The sequence below is a fragment of the Trypanosoma melophagium genome (genome assembly GCF_022059095.1).
Source record: "Trypanosoma melophagium isolate St. Kilda chromosome Unknown ctg7segment1, whole genome shotgun sequence".
NCBI classification, from domain to species: Eukaryota; Euglenozoa; class Kinetoplastea; order Trypanosomatida; family Trypanosomatidae; genus Trypanosoma; species Trypanosoma melophagium.
The window spans coordinates 716,019-739,887 of record NW_027125191.1 but is presented as its reverse complement, the minus strand read 5'-3'; the positions used below and the strand labels follow the sequence as shown (position 1 = coordinate 739,887).

Genomic DNA, 23,869 nt, shown 5'->3' with positions numbered 1-23,869 from the left:
TTGTAGAATTTACAAAACACACACACACACACATACACATCTATAAATCATTATTGGATTTCATCACAAGTCCATTCATTCCACCCTTACTTCTTACAGCACGATTGTGGTTTCGCACATTTTCTCATGTGCAGAAAATAAACCACAGTGGTTGAAAACATGATTAAATGCGTATTTATTTAGAGTGCGTGATTGTAACCATGAGAAAAGAATGAGTATACCAAAACTAAATGTGTAATACAATATACCCTGCCATAATTTCCGGTGGTTGGTGTCTCGTTTTTTTTGCTTTCATGGTGTCGTGTCCTCTGTTTGTTTCTTTGTCCACTTTTGTTTCACAACTCCCAATACCCAAAACCCCACGCATTCATATTGTTTGTTTCTGACTGTGTATTTTTTACTGTCCGCTGGGGTCCTGATCTGCCAGCCACTACACCCCACACACACTATGGTCAATAATAACGAGCCACACCGTTAAGGAGAACAGGATACACTTCCCACTCTTTGAACAATTCATGTTGGAATCATCATGGCATCACCCATTATTGACACCCACCGAGGGAAGAGAACAACAGCCATCTGCCATTTACCGTATCCATTAATTGCACCCAACAGAGGGTGACAGAGCCAAATGACATCCAACACCAAAAGAGGAATAAATAAAACCAGCAGAAGAGTCAAATCCCGAACTCTTCACCTCTTCTTTATAACTTCCATTGGAATTCCAAAGGATCCAAAGTTCAATGACAGTGCACCAAGTAAAAGTATCCCTGATGTTATTTACCGTGTTCTTTGCTGAGCCTATAAAGTGCAATAAATAAAGAGAGAAGCAGATAATGTTTTTTTTTCTTGGCTTGTCCCCTGTTTCAAACAGAGATCCCCCTTGGGGAGCAGCAAGAAACAGAATAGTTTTCAACACCTTCCCTTCACGCAGAGTGGGAATCTCTGTTGTCTTTTTTTTTTAGAATTTCCCCTCTCCGCCCAAAGACTCCCACAACTCAGTAATAAATTTAGCATGTGGGCAGAGTAACGAAAATATATAAAAAAGTAGCATTTAGTATTTTCCCATCATTTCTTTGCCACCCGAACCGCCGCACCAACAGCCAGAAAAGGGATCCAGCCACCGATCCTCCGGCGAAGCCTTCCGAAGGAATGCGCGAAACACACCTCGGCAAACGCCGCGCCGGCCCACGTTTAAACCCAGACACCAAATCCCGATGGGCCGTGCCTCGGCGTGGGGGGCTCGCGCGCGCCATTCGTTATTTTCATATCGGTTGCCCTTTTGTGCCGGTGGTTGGCTTCTTTTGGTGGAGGGGCGTGTCGTTTCGCGCGGTCCGGGGTTTTCGTTGTCGGTGCGGGTCGGTGAGGCGGTCGCAAAGTCGCGAACAGAAAATTAATGATTTTTTGGTTTTTTGGGGGTCGTGATTTCTTGTCTTTGTTTGCGATTTGTATGGCTCCGGGTCCCCCGGGGTATTTTTACTCTCGTGGTTGGGGTTGGTTTTGTGGTTTGGTTTTGTGGTTTGGTTTTTTTTGTCTTTTTTTTTTCGTTCCTTTTGTCACTGCGGAAGGCGAGTAGTTGCGTTAATTTTCTGTGATGTCGAATAGAAGTGTGTTGTGCGAAGAAAAAGCGGGCCTGCTGTGGTATGGTGTTTCTCTAATCCTTCTGTTTTGTAAGAATCTTTTTTTTCCTTTGAACATGTGTTTTTTGTTTTAAGTATGTTTTTTTTTGTTTTTTGTGTGCTTAATTTTAACTGTAAACTTATTTTTTTTTTCTTTTACCTTTGAGAAGATAACTTGAGTGGATATATATCTGTTAATGGCTCAGGTTACTACCACTTATATGTTTTTTTTTCTTCTTTTATTCTTTTGTTTATTATTATTATTATTATTATTATTATTATTATTATTATTATTATTATTATTATTTTGTGCTTGCAAAGGAGATTATCTCTAAGCCAAGATGTTCTCATCTCTTGCAGATATCACCAATGTTCAAGTCCCTCTTAACGGGAAGGCTCTTGGGGCAGCTGTCGTCACGCGACCAGGAACAGTTCCTATAAAACGTCATAATCCCTACGGCTGGAAGTGTCTCGTAGAGCCTTCGGTGCCATTAAGCACAACATCTTTTCCGGAGACGTTGGTTTCCATAAGAATTCCTGCATCACAAGATTTGTTCCTTGAGAGGGAAGACGCTCCACCAACACCGACAAAACCTCCAGTTTGCAATGCACTTGTACAATTTAAGTGTCACCAAAAGGAATTTTCCTCTCCCTTTGTTGCTACCAAAGGTCAATACGTTGTTGTTCAAGGTGACAGGGGAATCGATATTGGAGTTGTTATTCGTGTGAACACTGAAAATTGTCAGACATATGTGGAACGTTCTGGCCCAACGGGGAGCATTCTTCGACACGCAACACAGCGAGAGGTGGATTATTGGGCAACTGATCTCAAAGAGGATGAGGCTCTTGCTGTTTCTTTTTGTCAGCAACGAGTTCAACATCATGGATTTGATATGGAGATACGTCATGCTGAGTACCAATTTGATAAGAAAAAGCTCACATTCTATTATACCGCTAAAGCACGAATCGACTTTGTTCAACTCCTGAAAGAACTTTACAGGGAATTTGGATGTCGAATCTGGATGGAGAAGGTGAGGATGCAAGATTAGAAAAAGGGGCAATGAAGTGCGTTCGGGAGGGAATACAAGGATTTACCTGATAAAGAAAAAAAAAAAAACGGGGGGTCCTTGTGAGGTAAAAAAAAAAAAATCAAACAAAATTTCTGAAATTAGATGTTTTTAAACCACACTGAGAAAATGTATTTCCAAAATTCCGCCTTTGTGCGACCCCTGCTTGCTCCAAAGAGAAGCATTTTGGGGGGCTATGCACAGACGTCAATTATAGAAGAGACTTTTGTTTTTAGAACTTTCTTTTTATTTCCATTGAGGTTTTTTTTTCTGAATTATTTTTCACAAGGGATTTTTTTTTTCCGGAGCATCCAGCATTTTTTTTTTTCTATGTCTTTATGCATTTGTGTTTTCTAAACTACTTTCTTTTTTTTTTTCTTATGCAATTTATTAATATAAACATATTAATATATATACATATATTCCTTTCTTTTAACTCATGGAGTTAGTTTCCCCTGATGTACTTTTGTTTTGTTTTGGTCTTTTAAATTTTTTACTATATTTTGATCGAATTTGTTTATAAGGGAGCAAAAGTAAGGTAAGATGTTTCGATCTGCTTCGTCTGTAAGTAAACGCTCGTACATTAATGCCTTTAATGCAAAGGCCAAAGCACGTCCAAACTTCGGTCTTCGCGGTGTAGGATTTTGGACAAGCGAGGTTTATCACAAACCAGGGCAGAATTATTGGAGTGCTCTTTGTGTTGCAGGCCCTTTTTTGATTATCAGTGCCATCATGTATGATAATTTTTGGGCCAAGCTTGATGACATTTCAGGAGGTGGACCGAGTCATCTTGACTATGGGTGGCGCAAGGAAGATCGGAAGCCGTGGGACTTTGCTTTTGACATTGGTGAGGGCTATGCAGCTGGACCAGCGACTCTCAGGCCCTCACCTGGTGCTGTAGATTTAGGGCATCACTAGTAAATTTGGGGATTTGGGGATGGGGTTACTCCTAGGAATAGTTTTATATATAGGTAGGTTTTTTTTTTTTTTTCTGAACCCTTATTACATTCAGAATTATTGTGTGATCGGAACAGTTGGTATGTAGCATAAATTTTTCTGTATTGTTTTTTTTTTTTCCATTTTTATTATTTCTGTGACTGTATATTTCGTTTTGATTTGTGCTACAAGGATTGTGTTTTCTTTTTGATTTCTTTATTTTTATTTCTGTTTTTTATTAGGACTGTAATGAAGCGCGAAAGGTCAAATGATATTACTGTGAAAACGTTATTTCGACAATATACAGTCGAACATGTCTTTAGTAGTTGTTTAGATCTTCTTGATATGAGAAAAGTCTTTTTGTGTGAGTCGTGCCTTTCATGCCTTGCGACAAAGGATGAGCTACGGGAGCACACCGAAGTTTGTCCATATCGATATTGGATACCAGGCGATGAGGTGTATCGGTGTGGAAAGAAATGTTGCGCTATATTTGAAATTGACGGACGAAAACCAACTTCGGTTCCATTTACGCGAAGAATTGCCCGGATATCTAAATTTTTTTTGGAGGAAAAAACTACTTTGGATGATTTGCATTTTTTTGCTTTTTTGGCGCTTTTTGAGATGGATGATTATGGATATCATTTTGTCGGGTATTTCAGTAAAGAATGGAGAAGAAGTGTGACGTGTGACAATTCACTTTCTTGCTTGATGGTTCTTCCGCCTTATCGTTCTAAAGGATATGGGGCTCTTCTGATTGAGTTATCATATGAAATGGGAAGAATGGAAGGACTTGCAGGAACCCCTGAAAGACCATTAAGCACCGCCGGAAAAAAAATATTTAAAAGAATGTGGAGAGAGGAACTCTTGCGGGCAATCTCCTCTCTGAATAAAAGGGGACTTCCAGTAACTATAAGTTCACTTTCTGAAGAAAGTGGAATGACGATAGAAGATGTGGTTGTCACCCTTAGTCATCTTAACGCCGTTGTTTTCTTGACAAAACAAAGTCCATTGATATGTCTCCCTCGTGATATTATAAGCAAAGTCGAAAAAAACAAGAGAATAAATACAAAATCGCTTTTGTGGATTACACTCTTTTAGTTGTTGTTTTCTCTTGTTTTTGCTACAATTTCTATTTTTTTTTTTGTAGTAATTCTGGATTTTATTTTTCATAGAAGTATATATATCTTTTTTTTTACCTTGGAATGGGTGTTATTCAAAAAAAGTAAAATGTGTGTTGCTAGCCTGATTATTTTTTCTCTTGGTTTTCTGTATTTATATTTTAACAGGAAAGCTCTTGTTTTTTTTTTGTTTTCTGTGCTATGAATTCTGCGAAGGTTGAAGAAAAAAATGGAGATATTACGAATTCGGGGTCTTAAGTTTGCTTTTGGTGTGGAGTTTTGTAGGCTTACGCTTTTGCGATGTTTTGGCGAATACGGTGCTTTATATGATGTTCTCCTTGATGCGCCACGTGGTGAGGCTTTGGTGTCATATGTAGAGTCTGCATCTGCGCAGGATGCGTACCTAAAAATGAATGGGTTTTTGCTTTTTGGTGAGCCAATAGAGGTTAGTATTACAGCTCCTCCTGCATCCGACATACCCGGATGGACGGTAACGTATAGGCCTTCGCCATATTTGATTGTGCGTGGAGCTTCATCTTTGTGGGTGGAATTAAATTTAAGACATGTGAAGGGAGTAGATGAGATTCAAAACATTGATCCAAGTACAACAGTAGCTTCATTTGAAAATCAGACGATTTCGATAGCAGTCAAACGATTGCTTGATGGACGCATATGTTACAATGGTAAACCTGTATTGGTGTTATATCTGAAACAGGTTTGATTTTCTTTCTCCCTTCTTCTCCTTTGAAAGTTTTATCATGCATATTAAACATATATTAAAGGAAGTACGTCAGATGCAAGAAGAGAACTGGATGACAATAGAGAGAACTGATTTTGTATTGAGATATGTTTCCCTTTTTGTGGACCGGTTACTCTCTGTATTGAACCCATCCTCTTCATTTGAAGGCTGCGGAGATTGTGCATATGATGACATCTAATCAAACCAAGCGGTGGTGAAGCGAGGAAGAGGGAGAGAGAGAAAGAGAGAGAGAGAGAGAGAGAGTGTGTGTGTGTGTGGTATCTATGGTGCGTAGAAAGGGAGTACCGCGGTCTTCAGGTAGCAGTTTAGTCACAATTCTGATGCAGCAGATGTGGACGATGAGAGGGTGCTACTCCCACCCTCCTCCCCAAAAAATTCTGCTGCATCTCATTCCTTTGCTGCCATCAATTTCATCACATTGTACACAGAAAGTTCTGGGCACAGAATAGCAGTTTTTTTTTCCCCATTTACTAATTTTTTTCTTCCTGTTTCTTTCTGGATGATTTAAATTAAAAAAAACTTTTACGACATCTAATGAGCATTAGGAGAAAAAGAAATAATCTAATTCTACTTTTCATATTCTACTCACTTTTCATTGTTTTTCCTTCTTTTTCTTTTTCTTGTTGTTGTTGTTGTTGTTGTTGTTGTTTTCCACATTAAAGTAGGTTTAATACGCAATGAGCAATTTCTTCGACGTCAGTGACAGTGATGATAGCCTGGACGAGGTCATCTATCAAGATGATCAGGTGGAACGGAAGGTGGCCCAGATCGACCCCAAGTGGTTTGAGGTTTCTGACGATGAGGATGCGGATGAAAAGCATGTTGTGCTCTCCCGGAATGAGAAATCTCTAAACGAAATTCAAACTCTAAGTGACCTTTTTGATTTCAACGTTGGTGAAGCATCATGGTTTGAAGCGGAAAAAGCCTTTGTGCAGCTGCAACTGAAAGCAGCACTGCACAAGGAAAAGTTCAAATCGGCTCCTTTGCCATTTTTGGAGTGTCTCCAAAATACTCCTGATCTTTCAGAAAAGATGGGTGAGAAAGAGACTTTCAAAAAAGCAGAAGATTTTTACAGCCTAAAAAGACTTATCAAGTCCCTCCATGAAACGAATGAAATGTACAAGGATGATATCGAAAGGATGCATGAAGAAGGAAGTGAAGAGGAAAGTGATGATAGAAGACAGGAAAAGGAGGAAAAGGAGTTAACTGAGGAGGATATCATACAAGAATTGCAGCAGTCAGTAACTCTAAAAGGAAAAAAGGCAACTAGATATCAAAAACTAGTTCAAGAATGCAAGGTAAAAGCTTACACAGCTCTTCAAATAACGGCATTGGGCATTCTTGCGGATGCTCTTCTTGAGGAAGATAACCGTCTCCCCCACGTTACCACTGGAACTTGGATGAAGTCTTTTAACGCTGCAAATACATGCTATACTCTCATGATTGAAAATCCTACAATAACTGTAAGAGAAGATTTTTCAGTTGTGCCCGCGAATAATCGTGCCTGTATTACAGGTGGATTGTGTGGTCTGTTACTCAGACTGCAAATGCACTTGCAGCGTATCACACAATTTAAGGTTGGTGCCACAGATGACTATTTCGAAGTAATTCAATTGGAAAATCGCCTAGTGGACCTAACTGATTGTGTACTTGGATACTATCAACAACGCAGACGTGGAAAAACAATATGTTGTCAAATTCTTGTTGATATTCTTGGCACAAGACGTCAGCAGGCTCATGACATACTGTATCACAAAATGCCTGGTCAGAAACGTAATATGGTTACCACCTCGGTCGTTGAAACTGTACGTAATATTTATCATGAATTCCTACTTATAGGAGATGAGGAAATGAAGTGTCGTGCTCTACTAAATCTTGCGTACCAGATGGGGTTGGAAGGAAAGTACCGTGAAGGACGTGATCTTGTTCTTCGCTCTGGTGTGGATGGTGTTGTAGAAAGATCTGTCCATCTTGCCATTTTGTATGATCGAGTTATTGCCCAATTGGGTTTGGCTTCCTTTGCAGCAGGTGATATTGTGCAAACTTACAACCTTCTCAGCCCTTTGTGGTCTAATCGAAACCACGATGTTCTGATCAGTCAGAGACTTCCAGATCACGTCAAGGCGAATGAAGAAGAAGAGTTGAAGTATCGTGATTTGCTGGTGCCTCCGCATGCCTATATTCCACACGCCCATTTGGAACTTGCCACTATGCTTTCTACTTTGGTGGTAGATACAGTAAAGGAGTCCAAAAACCCCTATGAGGGAAGCCGTCATCAAAGCTATTTTTACAGAGTTATAAACCAAATGGCTTATCAACCATTAATGGGAGAACCAGTGGAATTCAGAGAGCAAGTCACAGCTGCCTATAACGCCTTAAAACTTGGTGATTACGTTAAAGCCAGTGAGGTTGTAAAAAATATGGGTGCATGGTCGACAATGCCAAATGGTGAAGAAGCTTTAAAAACCTTTTTGCAGCACTTGAAGGAAGCAGCTCTCCGTATCTTCTGTTATAATAACAGATGCAATTTTGCCACAATATCTGTGAATATGATGATGAAGAAGTATGAGCTAACTGAAAATGAAGTTAAATGTGTCATTAACGACGTTATCTCAGAAAATAACAGTTCTCTCATAGCCTTCTGGGACAGGGAAGACCAATTCCTTCACGTTGACCGAAGCAATGCTTCTTGGCTTCAGTATCTTGTGGAAGGGACGTCAGAAAGTGTCGTTGAGGTTGCACAGTATTCTGAGAAGCGTGTACGAGACAGTGAATACAGGGGAGGACGAGGACGAGGTCGTGGACGCGGACGCGGCCGTGGTAGAGGAGGCCGTTAAATAAGGAAAGACATAACCACCATTAAAGGTAAGATCATTAAATTTGAAGCAGAGAGTGAATATTAAGTACCGAAATTCTTCTTCCACGTAATCGACATCTGGTGTGTCAAGGTAAGGGAAATTAATTAATCACTTGTTTTTTTTTTGTTATTGGTGCTTCTCCCTCTTCCTATTGGTGTTATTATTGTTATTGTTATTATTCTTATTCTTCTTATTATTATTATTGTTTATTTATTTATTTCGTTTTTTCTTTTTTTTTTTCAGCGTAATTCATTTAATGTCCGCACTAGAAGAGCTTGCCTTTCTTCAACTTCTTAAGAAAATAGAAAAGTAAAATTATGCTCAAAACATTGGGGAACGCGCTATCCTTTGTCGGACAATTAACAGTACGTTTAACCCAGTGGGGTCATATTTCTTAGCCGTTGGTGCATTTTGTGGATTTCTCTCAACGGGTTCTTCGAGGGGCATTTATTTGAGGTGTTTAGGTGCACTAGTGGGTTCGCTATATTCGTTTGAACTTTCGTGGTCTTTGTATGACCAAAGGCCTTGCTCAAAGTTTTTTAAAGATATTCGCTCAGTGGAAGGTCAGATAGGGAAAAGGGCGAGTGAGTATTATATACTGGGGAACTGGAATCCTTATCCTGGTTCCATTTTGGGGGTTGCTTTTGGCTTCCTTATCTTTGATAGGACATCAAAATGGTTGTGTTCTATTTTTCTCGGATCTATAGCTTGTTTGCAATGGTTGTCACATTATAGAATGGAGTGGTTTGATGGGTTGCCTGTAGAACCGTTAACGCTGTGGTACTGGAGATTCATGTTGCGAGGACAAACTGAAAGATGAGACGAAAGGAGAAAAAAAAAGAATAACTTAATAAATGGTTTTAGTTAATTCTATAACCAGAGGTTTTTCACCTTTGTTCCCTGATGCGATTTCTTATTTCGTTTTTTTGTTTGTTTATTTGCTTATTTGGTGGTTTATTTTCAGGCTCTGTTTTTTTTTTTTTTCTGACGGAACAGTTTTGTTTCTTGAAGGTTGTCTCGGGATGCAAAAAAAAATCCTAGACGCGGATGGGGGAACAGGAATTGGTTATGAACCTGTTATTATACCCAAGGATAAATACGCGAAAATAGTACAAGGTCGAAATGTGTTTTTCGCGACGTGTATAGGAGGTGCCGCCGTCGTTTGGACACTTAGTATGGTACCACAAGGATTAATGTATCGCTCGTTAAGAAAAATGTACCAAACGTATTGTATAGGTCGAGTTTTAGATCTAACACCAAAAATAGCGGATACGAAGGATGTGGCTTTTTACGAAATGTCCAAGGCAGTTCGTGTGGAGTTCATCATAGAGCATAAAGGTGTTGATGATGGACGTTATAAAATAAATGATCTTCTTTCCGAAGCAGATCAGGAAAGGAGACGTAAAGATATGACTTTAGACTTTATGGTAAAAAATGATCACAATTGGGTTGGAAGCACAATAACCTTTGATACAATAGAGCGGAGTAAAATTGAAATACCAGATTTTCAAAAATATGATACAGTTGTAATCCGTAATGAATTGCTTAACAAGGATCAAAAAGGAGCACGTCATATGTTAAATTCTGCCGCTATGTACGTCAAAAAAGATGGTCACATCCTTCTCATGGATTTTGGGAAGCCATCGTGGCCTATACTCACATCATTTATTCGCTGGTTTAATTCTTTAACAGCAAGCTCAATGCATCTGACCCATGACTACAATAGTTGGATCAAAGAAGATGCTCGTTATTTTATTGTGGAGGAACGTAGGTGCCTTATGGGTCTCCATTATGCTTTTGCACTCCGACTAAGGTGACGCGTTTATATTAGGTTGTGAAGACATTCTTAATGCATATTATTCCTGTTTTTCTTTTCCTCCTTTGCTTCTGCGGTCATTAATTTGTTGACGTTTTATTTTTTATTTTTATTTTTTCTGTGGTGTTTGTAAACTTCCTTTGTATTTTTATTTTTTTTTTTTGATAATGATGATAGGTACACACATTCATCAAAACAAAAGTTCGAAATAAATGGAAGAAAGGCAAATAATTGCTGTAAGGGAGCTAAGAACGCAGTTGCAGGAAATAGAAGATGCTCTTGCTGCCCAAGAGAAACTCTTGCATGAGCGAAGTCAAGGAATGGAATCACTTTCATTACGCGTCGCTGAAGCCGTAACTTCTGTAGAGGAGAGTGAAAGGGAATTAAAGGTGGTTCAAGAACAGCTTGAGAACGCAGAAAGGGAGAATACTGTAGTACGGACAGAACGAGGAAGAATTCCAGAAATATTCGAGAATCACCTACAACGCGATACATACGTGAGAGAAATATCAGAGGCGGATGAAGGTCTTAGAGAGATACAGAGTCAAATTGAGAGTATCGGGGATCAAGTGGAAATGCTAAATGGGAGTAGTAAAGATGTGGATACCCGAAAGAGACTTACCTTTGTGAGTCTTTTATCAATGTTGGATAAACTACATGCATCGTTGACTCGTAGTGTTCAACGTGTTTTACCTGAAGAAGATAATAGAGCACGAGAAGTTCTTAAAGCCTTCCGTGAGCTATCACGAGAGCGTGAAAAGGCTTTTGGATACTGTTTAAGAAAGAAACGTGAAATTGCAGCTATTATTGAACTAAAAAAGCAGCGAGCAAATGAACTTGTACTCGATTCCCAAAAAAACCTATCGTTACTGCGTGAGAATCAGGAAAAGAAAACTCTTAATGTTGTTGAGGAAATTCAAGCCGAACGCAAAATGCTTCAAGAAGAGATTGAAAGCATTCAAAGTGCAAATCAGAAGCTCTGGGACACCCTTCGCCACACCAAATACTCCTCTGATACTGTTCAGAGTGGTGACCACAAACGAGAAGCTGCCGTCTCAGCAAATGGTGCGTTACAAGGATCCCCTGATTTAGAAATAGAAAAAGATCATCTCCGTGAACAGTTAAAACTCTTTCATGCCAAGAAAAACAAACTTCAACGGATGACAGAAGAACTAAGAAGTAGTATGAATAATGAAATGGAAAAAAATGCACAGAAATTAAGAGATCTTAGACGTGAAGTTCATGTTCAGCAGCGCGAAAGCAATAGAATTGAGGAAGAAAACCGGAAGCTTAAGTCTTTGTGTGACTCATTGGTAGCGACACTTGGAGAGGGACGCTAAAGGTATTCTGAAAATTAGCGTTTTATGTGTTATTTAGCATCATTGTCTTGTTTTACTAGAATTACTTTTTTATTTGGGCTTTTTTTTTGCTAATAAGAACGATGACTCTTGTTATTTATTTAGTTATTTACTGCTTTTCATTTTATTTAAAATAAGGACACACACACACAAAAAAAAAAAAAAAATAAAGGAAAAATAAAGAACAAAGACTATTAAACGCATAAGTACAGGTAAAATATTGGTGATATGACTTTTGATCTTATTCCTCCTCACACGTATCAGAGTAAGATTCCAAAATGCATCTTACGAATTAATGAGAACTGGTATGATTGTACTGTTTGGAGGCATTCACACCCTGGAGGAGCTATGATTTGTGATCAGTTTCACGATAAAGATGCAACTGATGTTTTTTACTCGCTTCATTCAAAGGAGGCCATACAAAAACTAAAAAGGATGAAAGCACTACCTCTTCGAGAAAATGATAAACCACGTGATGAAGTTTCGTTTTTATTTGAAAAACTCAGAAAACAGCTTGAAAAAGATGGTTGGTTTGAACGGGATTGGTTTATAGATTTTACTCGTAATATAATTCCTGTTATCCTTCTTTGTGTTGTTGGGAGTTTTTTGAGTTATTCATATCCTCTTATTTCGGTAATTGTGATTGGTTTGGGTATGCAGCAGGGAGGATGGTTAGCCCATGATTTTGGACATGGTCGAGGCAAATTATGCCATTTTTTGGGCATTACTCTTGGTGGGCTGATCAACGGATTTTCTCTAAGCTGGTGGTCTCACAAACACAATACGCATCACACATTTCCCAACAGGAAAGAACATGATGCTGATATTCATAATGAACCCATATTGTATTTATGGACTCCAAAAGACGAAGAAGATCATATTTTTCGTCGTTACCAGCATTTATATTATCCCTTTGCGTATTCTCTTCTATACATCTCTTGGCGGATGCAATCTATAATATTTGTACTCGGAAGTGGCAATAATGTTGAGCGTTTGTTGATTGTATTAAATTATTTGTGGTTGACATGTCTTCCCTGGAAAGTCGCACTTGGTAGTACTTTATTGGGTGGATTTTGTGTCGCAGTTGTAGTAACGGCAAATCATCAAACTGAAGAAATACTGGAGTCGAATGATAATTACCATTTTGTTGTGGATCAGTATCGAACAACTCGTGGTGTTCATTGTTCTGACATGTTTTTTGAATGGTTTTTCGGTGGAATGCAGTATCAGCTAGAGCATCACCTTTTTCCCATAATGCCGCGTTATCGGTATCCAGCAGCTCGTACTCTGCTGAAGAAGTTCTCTGAAGAAAACTTACTTCCATTTCATGTTAGTGGAGTGATGGAAATCATAAGGATGAATTATAACGTTCTAAAGAAAAATGCAAAGCCAATTGAATCTTTTCAGAAGTAAAAAAGGGTCAAACATAATTAGTAACATCTGTTCAGTAGTTATTAATGCCAAATAGGGGTAAATCTTTTTTTTTATGTTTTTGCCTGTCATGTGGTATAGAATGTGCAACCTAGGAGAAGGCCTAGGAGTGGGAATTGGGGTGAAAGACAAGGAAAACATCACTTGATAAAGTGAAGAGGGAATGATGAGAGGATATATATATATGAAGGTGTAAGAAGAAAAAATTACATGTGCCTGGTTTTGTTATTAAGATAAAAGGATTAAAATGTCTTGTTTAACACCATTGTTGTTGATCAATTCAATAAATCGGTATTTGATTTATGTCTATTCTCTATTTCTCTTTTTGTATTTGTACTGATACGACCTATTTATCTCATTTTCTTTCTTTTTTTTTGCATTACTACCTTAGTTTTTTTTTATTTTTAAGCTTGAACAATGCGTCTTTTACTTTTGATTGCTTTTCTACTCAGTTTGCTCCGAGCTGATGCAACTGATGTCGTGGTCGCCACAGTTGATGACTTTGACAGTGTTATAAGGAAGGGTGAGATCGCGCTTGTCAAGTTCTACGCCCCGTGGTGTGGTCACTGCCAGAAGCTTGCTCCCGAATGGGAAAAGGCTGCCAAGGAAATTCCAAACGAGGCCGTCATGGTGGACGTTGACTGCACAAAGGAAACTAAATTGGCCGAGAAGTACTCAATAAAGGGATTCCCTACGATTATTCTCTTCCGAGACGGTAAGGAAATCGAAACGTACAAAGGAGCTCGCCAAAGTGATGCGATTGTAAAGTATATTAAAGCAAATGTTGGTCCAGCTGCCGTCTACCCAACAACAGCTGAAGAAGTTGAAAAACTGAAGGAAGAAAACGAAGTCCTGTGTGTTGGCGTGACGTCTGACCCTGAGTCAGCTCTTTCAAAAGCACTTCTTTCAGCTGCTCAGCTCCTCCGAATGAAGATGAAGTTTGCTCTCGTAACAAAACCGGAAATTTTACCCGGTGAGAAGCCTGAAACTATCGTTGTTTTCAGAAAAGATGGTGAAAAGGAGGTGTATGAAGGAAATATGGAAGCGGATAATCTAAAGGAATTTCTTGAAACTGCTGTTGTACCTTTCGCTGCGGAAATCAGCCCTGCAAATTACCTTAAGTACGCAGAATTATCAAAGGCGGTGGGGTGGGTTATGCTGAAGCCCAATGAAGATCTTTCTAAGGAGTTAAAGCCTAAACTGTTGGATATTGGAAAGAAAATGCGACGTCATTTGGCAATTCTTTGGGTGGATATTGTGCAGTATCCTGTGTGGAAGAACTTCGGTGTCCCAGAGAATGCTACGTATCCTGCTTTTGCTATTGCAAAGGGGGAGAAACACTACGTCCTTCCAACGTCAGAGCCGGCGACAGTGAAATCCATTGAGGAATTCATTGTAAACTACGCCGAAGGAAATGCAACTGCGGAACTGAAATCACAACCTGTTCCTAATGTTGAGACGGTTGATGGTCTTACCACTATTGTTGGAAAAACCCTCAAGAAACATTTATCATCCGGAAAAGATGTACTAATTGAATTCTTTGCTCCTTGGTGCGGACATTGTAAAAATTTTGCTGGTACTTATGCAAAACTTGCGAAGGAATTTGAGTCTTCAGATGTTATAATTGCTGCAATGGATGCCACTGCTAATGATGTGGACAGTTCTTTGTTTGAAGTAACTGGTTTTCCCACTCTTTACTTCGTTCCCAATGGGGGGAAACCCATTCTCTACAACGGAGATCGCACCTTCTATGACCTATACAAGTTTATTCGTGATCACAGCTCAGCCTTTAATGAAAATAAGGACACATCTGTTCCAAAGGAAGAAAAGAAGGAAGAAGCGCGTAACGATGAAGATAAAAGTGATTTGTAGACACAGAATATGTTATTTTGTTTTCTTTTTTTTTATGTTTTTCAAGCTAAAAGAAAAAGAAAAACTAAAAACAAGGAGCCTTTTTTTTTAAGGGAATCAAGCAAACAAACAAACAAAAAAAAAAAAAAACAAAAAATAAAGAAGTTTAGCCGTATTTAAAAAAAAAGATGTCTTCCATTTCCTGTGCGCATCAGATGTTTCACTTTTTAAGAGTTGTTGATTTTTTTTTATTTGTTGAATCTCTACTGGTGGGAGTAGAAAGTTTTGGGCGTGATACAAGTAAAATGGTTCTGCTTCTTTCTACTCTTGGTTGTTTATTGTTTATATTTACCTTTTCTGTAGTTGTGGTTTAGGATTGTGCGATAAGTGCGTACGCGTCCTCTCTTTTTTTTCCTTTTCTTGTTGCGAGGATAAAACCCCTACCATGGAGAGTCTACCGGTTGTCTCTTATGGTAGAGTCACAGACCTCGCAAACTCGTATCGTCAACGGATAGCAGGGGATATATGTAAAACTGTTCCTGACAACCCTCTTGGTGTAGAAGAACGTATTGGATCAATTCTTACAGGGGAGTCAGATAGACTTTGCACCATTGAAAGTGAGGAAGAAGAAATACTTGCAATCATGGAACGATGGATGAGGCGTTCCTCATTCTTCTCCCCGGAGATTGATGCTATGAAGGAGATGGGACAGAAAAAGGTAGAGGTATCAAGGCAACAAAACCTTCCTTGAGAAACAAATTTACCGTGAAGAGTTTCTGAGATTCTGGGAAAAACTAAAATATCAATCTCAACATTGCCCTGTCCATCCCAGTAAATTTTTTATGATAGCATACAGGTATAATACATCGCCTTTTGCAATGGATCCAGTTGAATGTTGGGAACGGGGTATCGTTGTGCCTCCCGAACTTAAGCAGCCAGTAGAGATATCTGATGGCGAGGGGACCGTTTCACTACCACCCTTTCATGAATTGCCAATGAGGTTTCGGGAGGCTTATAATCATTATCGTAGACAATAAAACTGTATTCTTTTTGCTAGGAAAGTTTCCATCGAAAAGAAATGAAAAATTTCCTGTGGGGGACACTCAGTTTTTTTATAAATATAAATATAAATAAATAAATAAATAAATATATATATATATATATATATTATATGGTCAGTGAGACTAGTTTCCTGTTTTGTGGCTGTATGTAGATGCAATCTTATACTCACTGGAGTAATACAGAAATAGAGGTTCGAAGAAAAAAACCTGAGTAAGTATATTGACAGAAGGTGAGAGTGTGGGAAGTTGGCCAGATATGTGGCATGGTTGCTTATCATTATTATTATTATTATTATTATTATTATTATTTTATTTTTTTTTTTCTCTCTCTGTGTCTGCTATGCTACTTCTACGCTCATCTGCTCTGGTGTTAATTTTTCACCGATGGGGATTAGAAGTGTAAATGTCCCTACCCTCTGCAGCGCTGCCATGTCGCTGGGCCCATTTTGTGACGCATTGTTGTGTGGGAGTTGTGCGCTCTCCGTGTAGAGGATTGGTCCTTGGAGAATCTTTATGGTCATGCCGTTTACTGATCTCTGACTGTGGTTTATCAGCCTCCCCATCACCAGGCCAAAAGGCGATATGCAGTCAGGAACTATTAACTCTAAAGTGTAGAGGTGTTCCATTTTTTGAGTATTGTACATCTGAAATAAAGGAAGGCGCGCTTGTGCATGTGGTGGCAAAAATGTACCAGAAACCCAGGTTCGTCCCTATACACGGTACGTATGTGGAAGACACAGAATTGTTGGTTTCTGAAGAATTTGGTTCACTAGTTCTTCTTAGACAACTGTGAAGCATTAAAAAAAAATTATTGATATTTTTAAATATTTCCTTTTCCTAGAATAATTTAAAACAATAGGAGGATGAAAACAATATATGGGGTATTGGAGTCACTTCAATTTCTCTTCTATTTTTCTTTTATCTTACTTTAAAAGAGGATGTACCGATTTTTTCTTCGTAGCGCGGTGTTGGAGAGCTCCAGTGCTATTGGGGTTCGCTGCCTTGCGCGGGTTCCGAGGCTGTGTTGCGGGGCCTCACGTCTACGCCGCGGTGTTTTCCCCCTTCCCGTGGCGGGCTGCCAGCGGCGTCTGCAGTCAACGACCGACAAAAAGTTTCACTGCACGGTCTGCATGAAGGCGTTCCGCCTGGAGATGGCGGCCCGTCTACACCTCCAGCAGGCGCACGGCGGCGAGGGCGAGGTGGCCGCTGGGCCCGGCCCCGGGACGGACAGCGCCGCTGCCCCTCAAACCCCCCCCCCCCCTCACCCCACCCCACTCATGGCCCCCGTCGAGAGGAACTTTGGCAACGACGAGGAGCGCCGTCCTCGTCGGCAACGGCCCACACCAAAGCCCCTACACCAGCCTGATCGGGAGGTACCGGAAGTCGCCATGACAGAGCTCCTCGGGGTCTGGGACAAGGTTGGACTCAGCAGATTGGAGAGGAAATTTGTTCACAGTACAATGGTAATGAAAGTTTTTGCCGCGCGTCCAGATGCTTCAGAGAAGCCACTTTATGAACCAGTTGCTCCTCAGGGTAATAATCCTTTTGAGAAACTGGAGCAGGTCGTCTCAGGGGCTGTGGTAGATGAGTCCTATGTTGGAGATCAGGCTCTCACGGAGGTAGACTTAAGCGGACCATTTGCTGCGGCACCTGATCATACATTAAATCCGTTTCGTGCCGGTAAGGTTGATAACCCGTTTACAAAGATCTCTGCCACCCAGCGCGAGGTAAGCAAACCCCTTCAACAGTTGCAACAGCAACAACAACAAAAAGAAGAAGAACCCGTAACAGCTCCAATTACACCATTCGGTCAATTGCCACTATTTGGGAAACAACAAGAACCAAAGGAAACAATAACGCCGAATACACCACAGCAAAAGGTTTCTGATCCCAACGAAGTCTCCTCACCTTTTTCCGCAGCTGTAAGTGACTCCCCGTTTATGGGGAAAGTAAATTCCCCTTTCACTTCCGCTTCTGAGGATGTTGCTACACCATTTGAATCATCACCGTTTACAGGGACGTCACCGTTTACTGTTCCTGGAATGCAACAAGCCTCACCATTTACTGCCTCAGATGTGGTAAGTCCTTTTGCTCAGACTGGATCGACATTTCCTTCTACATTTCCTATGACGGTAGGAGTTCCTAATATTGCATCAAAGACTCAGCAGGATCAATCTGCCTCTGTTCCAGAGCATGAATGTCCAACATGTGGAAAAAAATTCACCACCTTCGATGGGGCAGCTATGCACAGTAAAGCTAAGCATGGTATTGTTCTTGAAGTTGAAAAGAAAGCTAAAGGTAAACATCAAGGTCGTAATGTTCCTGATTTACCTGCATATATTCCAAGTCCAGTGGATCTATCCTCAACATCCCCCTTTGGAATGAAAACTGCCGTTAGTGCTTCATGGGCGGAAACTGAACTTATACCTCATGCACAGTGCATAAGTAACATTACAATTGTCGGTCGCGTGCTGGATATCACACAAACATTGGAAAACGTCTCTCAGGTAACGGTCTTTGTTCAGGGTGAAGAAAGCGGAGAAGAAGAAACAATGACGCTCCACTGTTCGGGTGACATTAATGCTAAGGTTCAGGATACACTGAAGCGTAATGCTACTGTATTTGTTAGTGGAACTCTTCGCCTTCACCCTGTTTATGAAGCAACCAACAATAAGTATTACATGAGCCCTGTCGTGCACGTGGCGTTGCCGACTGGAACATTGGCTGTTATCACATAAGCATAAGATCGGATTTTCCGATGCCTTTTCTTCTTTCTCTTACTTTTTTTTTCGTACTCTACCATTTTTTTTTTTAATGTAGAGTACTGTAATACCCAATATGGAAATCTTCTAAAAGTGTTGCAGTCTACAGACCTTTTGTCATACATTCTCTTTTATTGTTTTTTTTAATTATTTGCTTCGTTTTTGTCACTGTTGAAGTGGATTAAAAATAAAAACAGAAAGAAAAGACTCATGTTGGAGACTCCCAGAAGCAAGGAGGCACTGGAAAAGCTCTGTGGGTTTCTTTCAAGTGAAGACAACGCTACAAAAGAGAGCAATTCAATAGCTGACCTCTTCACAACTTCCACACAAGAGAGTTTTCGAAGCGTGGAGGTGGAAGTGGCTTTTTTGGTGTCTCCGCCAGCTCATCGCGTTCCTCTATACTTTTCTCTCCCACATGAAGTATTACCAGGGACGATATGCGTAGTTACCCCATCACCTCAGAGAAAGTACAAGGATAAGGTCTTACAGCTAAGTGAAGATGGAAACTCAGTTGCCCAACGCATTAAAAAGGTTATCGATACAAAAAAGCTTAATATGAAATTTGTGGATCCTGTTGCGGTAAGGGCTCTCGCTAACAGCTTTGATCACTTCATCTTGTTTGGTGTCAAAAAGTACCCCCGCCAATTAACTGGAGAGTTCCTTGGTCATCAAAAGCCACCTGTTTGGATGCCACAACGTGGAGGATTCAAGGCAAATTTGTTAAAAGCAGTGAATACTGTGGTATTTCAGCGCCGTGGGCACAATGCCGTCACGTGCCGCATTGGTCATACTGGTCTTTCACTGGATCAACTCCACGAAAATCTTCAATCCTTTCTCGCGCAGATGACTAACCACGTTCAAGGAACAACTCTTGAGGATATCCTGCACATACGTGTGGCTGGAACAAACAACACGGGCAAACGTGCTGGCCTTCCAATATTTGTTCACACATTCCGAATTCCCCGTGAGGTGCAGGAAAATGGAGACGAAGAGCCTACAACAAAGAAGCGAAGGAAGAATGAATAAGCAAGTAATGCCGTTTAAGTTAAGTTATAACCATCACTCATATATAATGGTATTCCCTTTATTGCACATCATTTTTTTTTTTCGTACTTACTCTCTTATTCTTTCTGTTTTTACTTGTGCCTTTGAGTCTTCTCCTTTTTTTCTTCTTTTTGCCATGTTATTTGCCTGAGTTAAGAGTTTACAAAATTCCAATATTACCCCTTGAAAATGTCTTTTATGCAAACTGGTCCAACGTCCATGTTGAAGGATGGTTCAACATTTATTGATGATCCTGTCATAAAGAACATTCAAGCCTGTCGTGAGCTTGCCAAAATTACACGCAGCTCCATGGGTCCGTACGGATTATGTAAGATGGTGATAAATCATCTTAACAAACTTTTCGTGACTCATGACGCCGCGACTATTCTTCGTGAACTTGATGTGGAGCACCCTGCGGCGAAGCTTCTGGTACAAGCCTCCAACGCCATGCAGGAGGAGGTCGGTGACGGTACAAATTTTGTTGTATCTCTTGCTGGAGAACTACTATCACAGGCTGAATCACTTGTGCGAATGGGTCTTCATCCAAGTGAAATTCTGGAAGGTTACAAGAAGGCAGGAAACAAGAGCTTGGAAATTCTTGAAACTATTACAGTTGGAACAGTTGATGATGTGCTGATCAAGGAACAACTAATTGCACCTATCCGCACTGCCATCGCTTCAAAACAATACGGATATGAAGATTTTTTGGCAAATCTGGTTGTTGAAGCTTGCATCAACGCCTGTCCTTCCAATGTTCGATCTTTCAACGTAGATAATGTTCGTGTGGCAAAGCTAGATGGTGATTCTGTCTTGGCATCCGAAAACGTTCGTGGATTTGTAATTGCACGAAACCCTGAGGGAACTGTGCGTCATCAGCAAAATGCAAAGATTGCTGTCTATGGATGTGCTGTTGATGTTCCATCTACCGAAACAAAGGGAACGGCACTCATTGAATCAGCTGAAGGACTTATTATGTACTCAAAGAAGGAGGAAGAGGTGATGGAGGGAATCATAACGAACATTCATAAAACAGGTGTAAATGTCGTTGTTTCTAATTCAACTTTTGGTGACCTTGCGCTGCATTTCCTCAACCGTTATGGAATCATGGCGGTTAAAGTTTCCTCTAAGTTTGAGCTTCGCCGTCTTTGCGCCGCTGTGGGTGCACGAACTCTCTCCCGTCTTGATACACCGACCTTGGAAGATATTGGCTCGTGTGATAACGTTGATGTGACCGATGTGGGTGGAAAGAATATTATCTCGTTTTCACAGAACAAGGATGATTCCAAGTTGTCTACTATTGTTGTGCGGGGAGCCACGAAAAACGTTCTGGATGATGTTGAACGTGCTATTGACGATGGTGTCAACGTATTCAAGGCCCTTACGAAGGACAAGAGACTCGTAGCAGGAGCGGGTGCTGTGGAAATGGAACTGCAGAAAAGACTCACACTCTTTGCTGAAGCCAGTCCTGGTCTTGATCAATATGCCATTCGGAATTTCGCATCCAGCTTCGAGGTGGTTGCGCGTACGTTGGCTGAGGTTAGCGGTTTCAATGGAACAGATGTTGTCACACAGCTGGAAGTGGATCACAATGCCGGTAAGGAACAACATGGTATTAATGTGGAGGATGGTACCACTATTAATGCGTTGGAAGCGGGTATCGTTGAACCATACCTCACAAAATATTGGGCTATTAATTTGGCAACTGAAGCCGTTTTAACAATTCTCCAAGTAAATCAGATCATCGTCGCCAAGCAGGCGGGTGGTCCAAAGAACCGCCCAGACCAAGCCAGAGATGAGGATTAAAAGAGAAAAAAAAAACAAAGAAAAGTTCGTGCGAAACGTTCACAAGAACGCTTGGTGGGTTGGAATCCATTGGTGTTTTAGGGAATAGATGCCAGACGTAAGTTTTGAAACTGTTAAGAAAAAGGAAAGGCTGAGAGAAGGAAAAAACAACAACAACAACAACGAAGATGACTTTAAAAAGAAGAAAAAACACATACACGCACTCGTAAAAAAAAAAAGTACATACACTTAAGCAAAGCCGATTTTGTCCCATTATTTATATGATTCGGACATTGTTTCGCTGCGTATTCTACCTAAGCTTTCCCTTCCGCGAAAAAAAAAAATAAATAAATAAATAAAAAGGTAAAATTAAAATAAGTACTTTCTTCATCGAAAGAATTTTGGATAATCGTGGTTGCTACGTGTTTGTCTTTTTTTTCTGCTCTTTTTCTTTTTTTTTTCGGGGATTGTCATTTTAGGCGTGATGGATGGTGGTTGTTTCCACGTGCAACGTCAAAGAATATCAAGTTTTCAGGGCATTAAAAACAACACTGTAGACTATGTAATCATTGACTTGAGAGACAACTGTCTCCGAAGCTTTGAGCATTTTGGAACTCATCCAAAATTGGTTGAACTGCAACTTCAAAACAATAGAATAGATAGTTTTATGGGACTAACAAGACAACCTTCTCTTACCGTTATCAATCTTAAAGGTAATCCTATTGCTTCTCATCCATGGCATCGTATCATGCTACTTCTAGCTGTTGGTTTCTCGGTTTCAATAATCGATGGTGTTTCTGTTTCTTTCGAAGAACGTGATATAGCCAGGGCCATGGGACCAGATGCTGCCCTCGCAGTTAGCTACGGGTGGAGACTGGAGCCAGGTGATCGAGCACCGGAGGAGTATCGGCAAATCATAGATGAGTGCAAAGCTTTTCGAAGACGCTCTATGATACAGCAAGATTTTCTTAGGACAATTACACATGTATTACAGGAACGAAAAAGTGGTGATGTAATGTTTTCAACAAGAGACAAATGCTCCAGAATAAAAAATGATTATGATGGTTTGACGGTGGAGCGTCTATTAGCCCGTGTAAAACAGCTTGAGGGGCTAGTTAGTGAAACCAAAGAAAGGCTAGAGGCCCAACAGAGACAATGGAAAGAAGCAGTTGAATTGGGTCGTGTTGAAGGACTAACAGGCGCAGAGCTCCGATGTGCACAAAGTATCTTGTTTGTAGATGGTATTTATCTGCGTACAAACGTTGTGGTTTTGGAGAACCATGGGTCCAATGAGGGTTCCCGGATTTGCCTTAAACTGGAGGCTTCTTTATTGGTATTTCTTAGTTTCATCTCAAGAGCTCGTTTGACAGAGTTGATATTGGAGGACATTGAAATCAAGTATCATCGATGTAATTCCCTGCGCATTGAGGGGAAACATGGAGCTGTTTTTGATATATCATTTAAAGAGTCACAGATCTTATGGTGTGTGTATAAATTACTTTACCTTCGTCGGGGGCTACCAGTTCCACCATTACAACTCAAAGACTCAAAAGATGTCAATGCTATGCTTAAAAGAGATAATGCGATAAGTTTAATACAAAATAACTTTGAAAATAGCGGTGATTGTAGTAATTCTGTTAACAATAAGATGGGTTCTTCCAAAGGGTCTATTTCACATATAAAAAACGTTTCAGATACAACACATCTTTCCTCTAGACAGGGCTCATTTGAATGTGACACACGTTACAGTGAATCTCCTTCCCCGGTTAATCACAGTGAGCGGGTAGATGAACAAGAGGAAATTTCTCAAGAAGAAAATGTCCCCCAATACATTTTTCTAGATACTATTGCTACTGAAATTCCTTCTAATCCTATTCCTACTCCTGATGTGGATATCAAAGTTCTTGGTGTTGGAGTTGGTTTTTCTACAGTTGCTGCCTCCTCCCTATGTAATACGGATCCGACTGATGGTAATAATCACTCAACAGTGAGTTCACACCCGAGGGTGTCATCCTCTCAGCAACGCACACAACCTCCCTCAAGAGTGCCTCGTAGACGCTGTTCCTCTGTTTTTGTGCCTTTGGTGCCACGACGTCTATCCTCACGTGTCGAAATTCCCATTACCTCGCGAGATTTAGAGATTAATGGCACATCTACATCGTCGCCTCCAAACCCGAGACGGTTTGACATCACACGGTTTCGTATTGCTGACTCAGATTCAGATTCAACCTAGTAGGGGCTATTTGATGACTCTTGCTTGTGATATTGTCATTACCAAGAGTAGTTAATACGAACGAATAAAAGAACAACGACAAAAAGAAAAAAGAAAAACGTTTTGTTAGTAATTATTTTCGTTTTCCTGGTCTGTCGATTCTCAATGTTTGGTTTAGTGATTTTTTTCTTTTT

At 40.3% G+C, this 23,869-nt stretch overlaps 15 protein-coding genes across 15 annotated transcripts; all 15 read left to right on the top strand.

Annotated features, from left to right (window-relative positions):
- Positions 1-1,960: 1,960 nt before the first annotated feature.
- Positions 1,961-2,668, top strand: LSM04_000522 (PSP1; the record flags this gene model as incomplete). The annotated part of the gene is made up of 1 exon (XM_067334182.1): positions 1,961-2,668. The coding sequence occupies one exon, from the start codon at positions 1,961-1,963 to the stop codon at positions 2,666-2,668; it is 708 nt and encodes a 235-aa protein (XP_067186202.1).
- Positions 2,669-3,229: 561 nt separating this feature from the next.
- Positions 3,230-3,604, top strand: LSM04_000278 (uncharacterized protein; the record flags this gene model as incomplete). The annotated part of the gene is made up of 1 exon (XM_067334181.1): positions 3,230-3,604. The coding sequence occupies one exon, from the start codon at positions 3,230-3,232 to the stop codon at positions 3,602-3,604; it is 375 nt and encodes a 124-aa protein (XP_067186195.1).
- A 267-nt stretch (positions 3,605-3,871) lies between these two features.
- LSM04_008438 (Histone acetyltransferase domain) lies at positions 3,872-4,720 on the top strand (the record flags this gene model as incomplete). Its single annotated transcript, XM_067334180.1, has 1 exon — positions 3,872-4,720. One exon carries the CDS (start codon positions 3,872-3,874, stop codon positions 4,718-4,720), a length of 849 nt encoding a protein of 282 aa, XP_067186470.1.
- Positions 4,721-4,969: 249 nt separating this feature from the next.
- Positions 4,970-5,461, top strand: LSM04_007023 (uncharacterized protein; the record flags this gene model as incomplete). The annotated part of the gene is made up of 1 exon (XM_067334179.1): positions 4,970-5,461. One exon carries the CDS (start codon positions 4,970-4,972, stop codon positions 5,459-5,461), a length of 492 nt encoding a protein of 163 aa, XP_067186432.1.
- Positions 5,462-6,177: 716 nt separating this feature from the next.
- Positions 6,178-8,337, top strand: LSM04_004564 (Eukaryotic translation initiation factor 3 subunit C; the record flags this gene model as incomplete). Its single annotated transcript, XM_067334177.1, has 1 exon — positions 6,178-8,337. The coding sequence occupies one exon, from the start codon at positions 6,178-6,180 to the stop codon at positions 8,335-8,337; it is 2,160 nt and encodes a 719-aa protein (XP_067186340.1).
- Positions 8,338-9,380: 1,043 nt separating this feature from the next.
- Positions 9,381-10,175, top strand: LSM04_009173 (uncharacterized protein; the record flags this gene model as incomplete). Its single annotated transcript, XM_067334176.1, has 1 exon — positions 9,381-10,175. One exon carries the CDS (start codon positions 9,381-9,383, stop codon positions 10,173-10,175), a length of 795 nt encoding a protein of 264 aa, XP_067186493.1.
- Positions 10,176-10,386: 211 nt separating this feature from the next.
- Positions 10,387-11,514, top strand: LSM04_008880 (uncharacterized protein; the record flags this gene model as incomplete). The annotated part of the gene is made up of 1 exon (XM_067334175.1): positions 10,387-11,514. One exon carries the CDS (start codon positions 10,387-10,389, stop codon positions 11,512-11,514), a length of 1,128 nt encoding a protein of 375 aa, XP_067186486.1.
- A 246-nt stretch (positions 11,515-11,760) lies between these two features.
- On the top strand, positions 11,761-12,945 carry LSM04_009725 (Cytochrome b5-like heme/steroid binding domain; the record flags this gene model as incomplete). Its single annotated transcript, XM_067334174.1, has 1 exon — positions 11,761-12,945. The coding sequence occupies one exon, from the start codon at positions 11,761-11,763 to the stop codon at positions 12,943-12,945; it is 1,185 nt and encodes a 394-aa protein (XP_067186518.1).
- Positions 12,946-13,380: 435 nt separating this feature from the next.
- Positions 13,381-14,835, top strand: LSM04_001386 (Thioredoxin domain; the record flags this gene model as incomplete). Its single annotated transcript, XM_067334173.1, has 1 exon — positions 13,381-14,835. The coding sequence occupies one exon, from the start codon at positions 13,381-13,383 to the stop codon at positions 14,833-14,835; it is 1,455 nt and encodes a 484-aa protein (XP_067186225.1).
- A 424-nt stretch (positions 14,836-15,259) lies between these two features.
- LSM04_008016 (uncharacterized protein) lies at positions 15,260-15,851 on the top strand (the record flags this gene model as incomplete). Its single annotated transcript, XM_067334172.1, has 2 exons — positions 15,260-15,476; positions 15,547-15,851. 2 exons carry the CDS (start codon positions 15,260-15,262, stop codon positions 15,849-15,851), a joined length of 522 nt encoding a protein of 173 aa, XP_067186455.1.
- A 427-nt stretch (positions 15,852-16,278) lies between these two features.
- LSM04_005059 (uncharacterized protein) lies at positions 16,279-16,668 on the top strand (the record flags this gene model as incomplete). Its single annotated transcript, XM_067334171.1, has 1 exon — positions 16,279-16,668. One exon carries the CDS (start codon positions 16,279-16,281, stop codon positions 16,666-16,668), a length of 390 nt encoding a protein of 129 aa, XP_067186357.1.
- A 145-nt stretch (positions 16,669-16,813) lies between these two features.
- Positions 16,814-18,613, top strand: LSM04_006950 (uncharacterized protein; the record flags this gene model as incomplete). The annotated part of the gene is made up of 1 exon (XM_067334170.1): positions 16,814-18,613. The coding sequence occupies one exon, from the start codon at positions 16,814-16,816 to the stop codon at positions 18,611-18,613; it is 1,800 nt and encodes a 599-aa protein (XP_067186428.1).
- A 234-nt stretch (positions 18,614-18,847) lies between these two features.
- Positions 18,848-19,663, top strand: LSM04_009204 (Ribosomal protein L1/ribosomal biogenesis protein; the record flags this gene model as incomplete). Its single annotated transcript, XM_067334169.1, has 1 exon — positions 18,848-19,663. One exon carries the CDS (start codon positions 18,848-18,850, stop codon positions 19,661-19,663), a length of 816 nt encoding a protein of 271 aa, XP_067186495.1.
- Positions 19,664-19,870: 207 nt separating this feature from the next.
- On the top strand, positions 19,871-21,484 carry LSM04_004401 (Chaperonin Cpn60/TCP-1 family; the record flags this gene model as incomplete). Its single annotated transcript, XM_067334168.1, has 1 exon — positions 19,871-21,484. The coding sequence occupies one exon, from the start codon at positions 19,871-19,873 to the stop codon at positions 21,482-21,484; it is 1,614 nt and encodes a 537-aa protein (XP_067186333.1).
- A 463-nt stretch (positions 21,485-21,947) lies between these two features.
- Positions 21,948-23,696, top strand: LSM04_003125 (uncharacterized protein; the record flags this gene model as incomplete). The annotated part of the gene is made up of 1 exon (XM_067334166.1): positions 21,948-23,696. The coding sequence occupies one exon, from the start codon at positions 21,948-21,950 to the stop codon at positions 23,694-23,696; it is 1,749 nt and encodes a 582-aa protein (XP_067186283.1).
- Between the last annotated feature and the right edge of the window lie 173 nt (positions 23,697-23,869).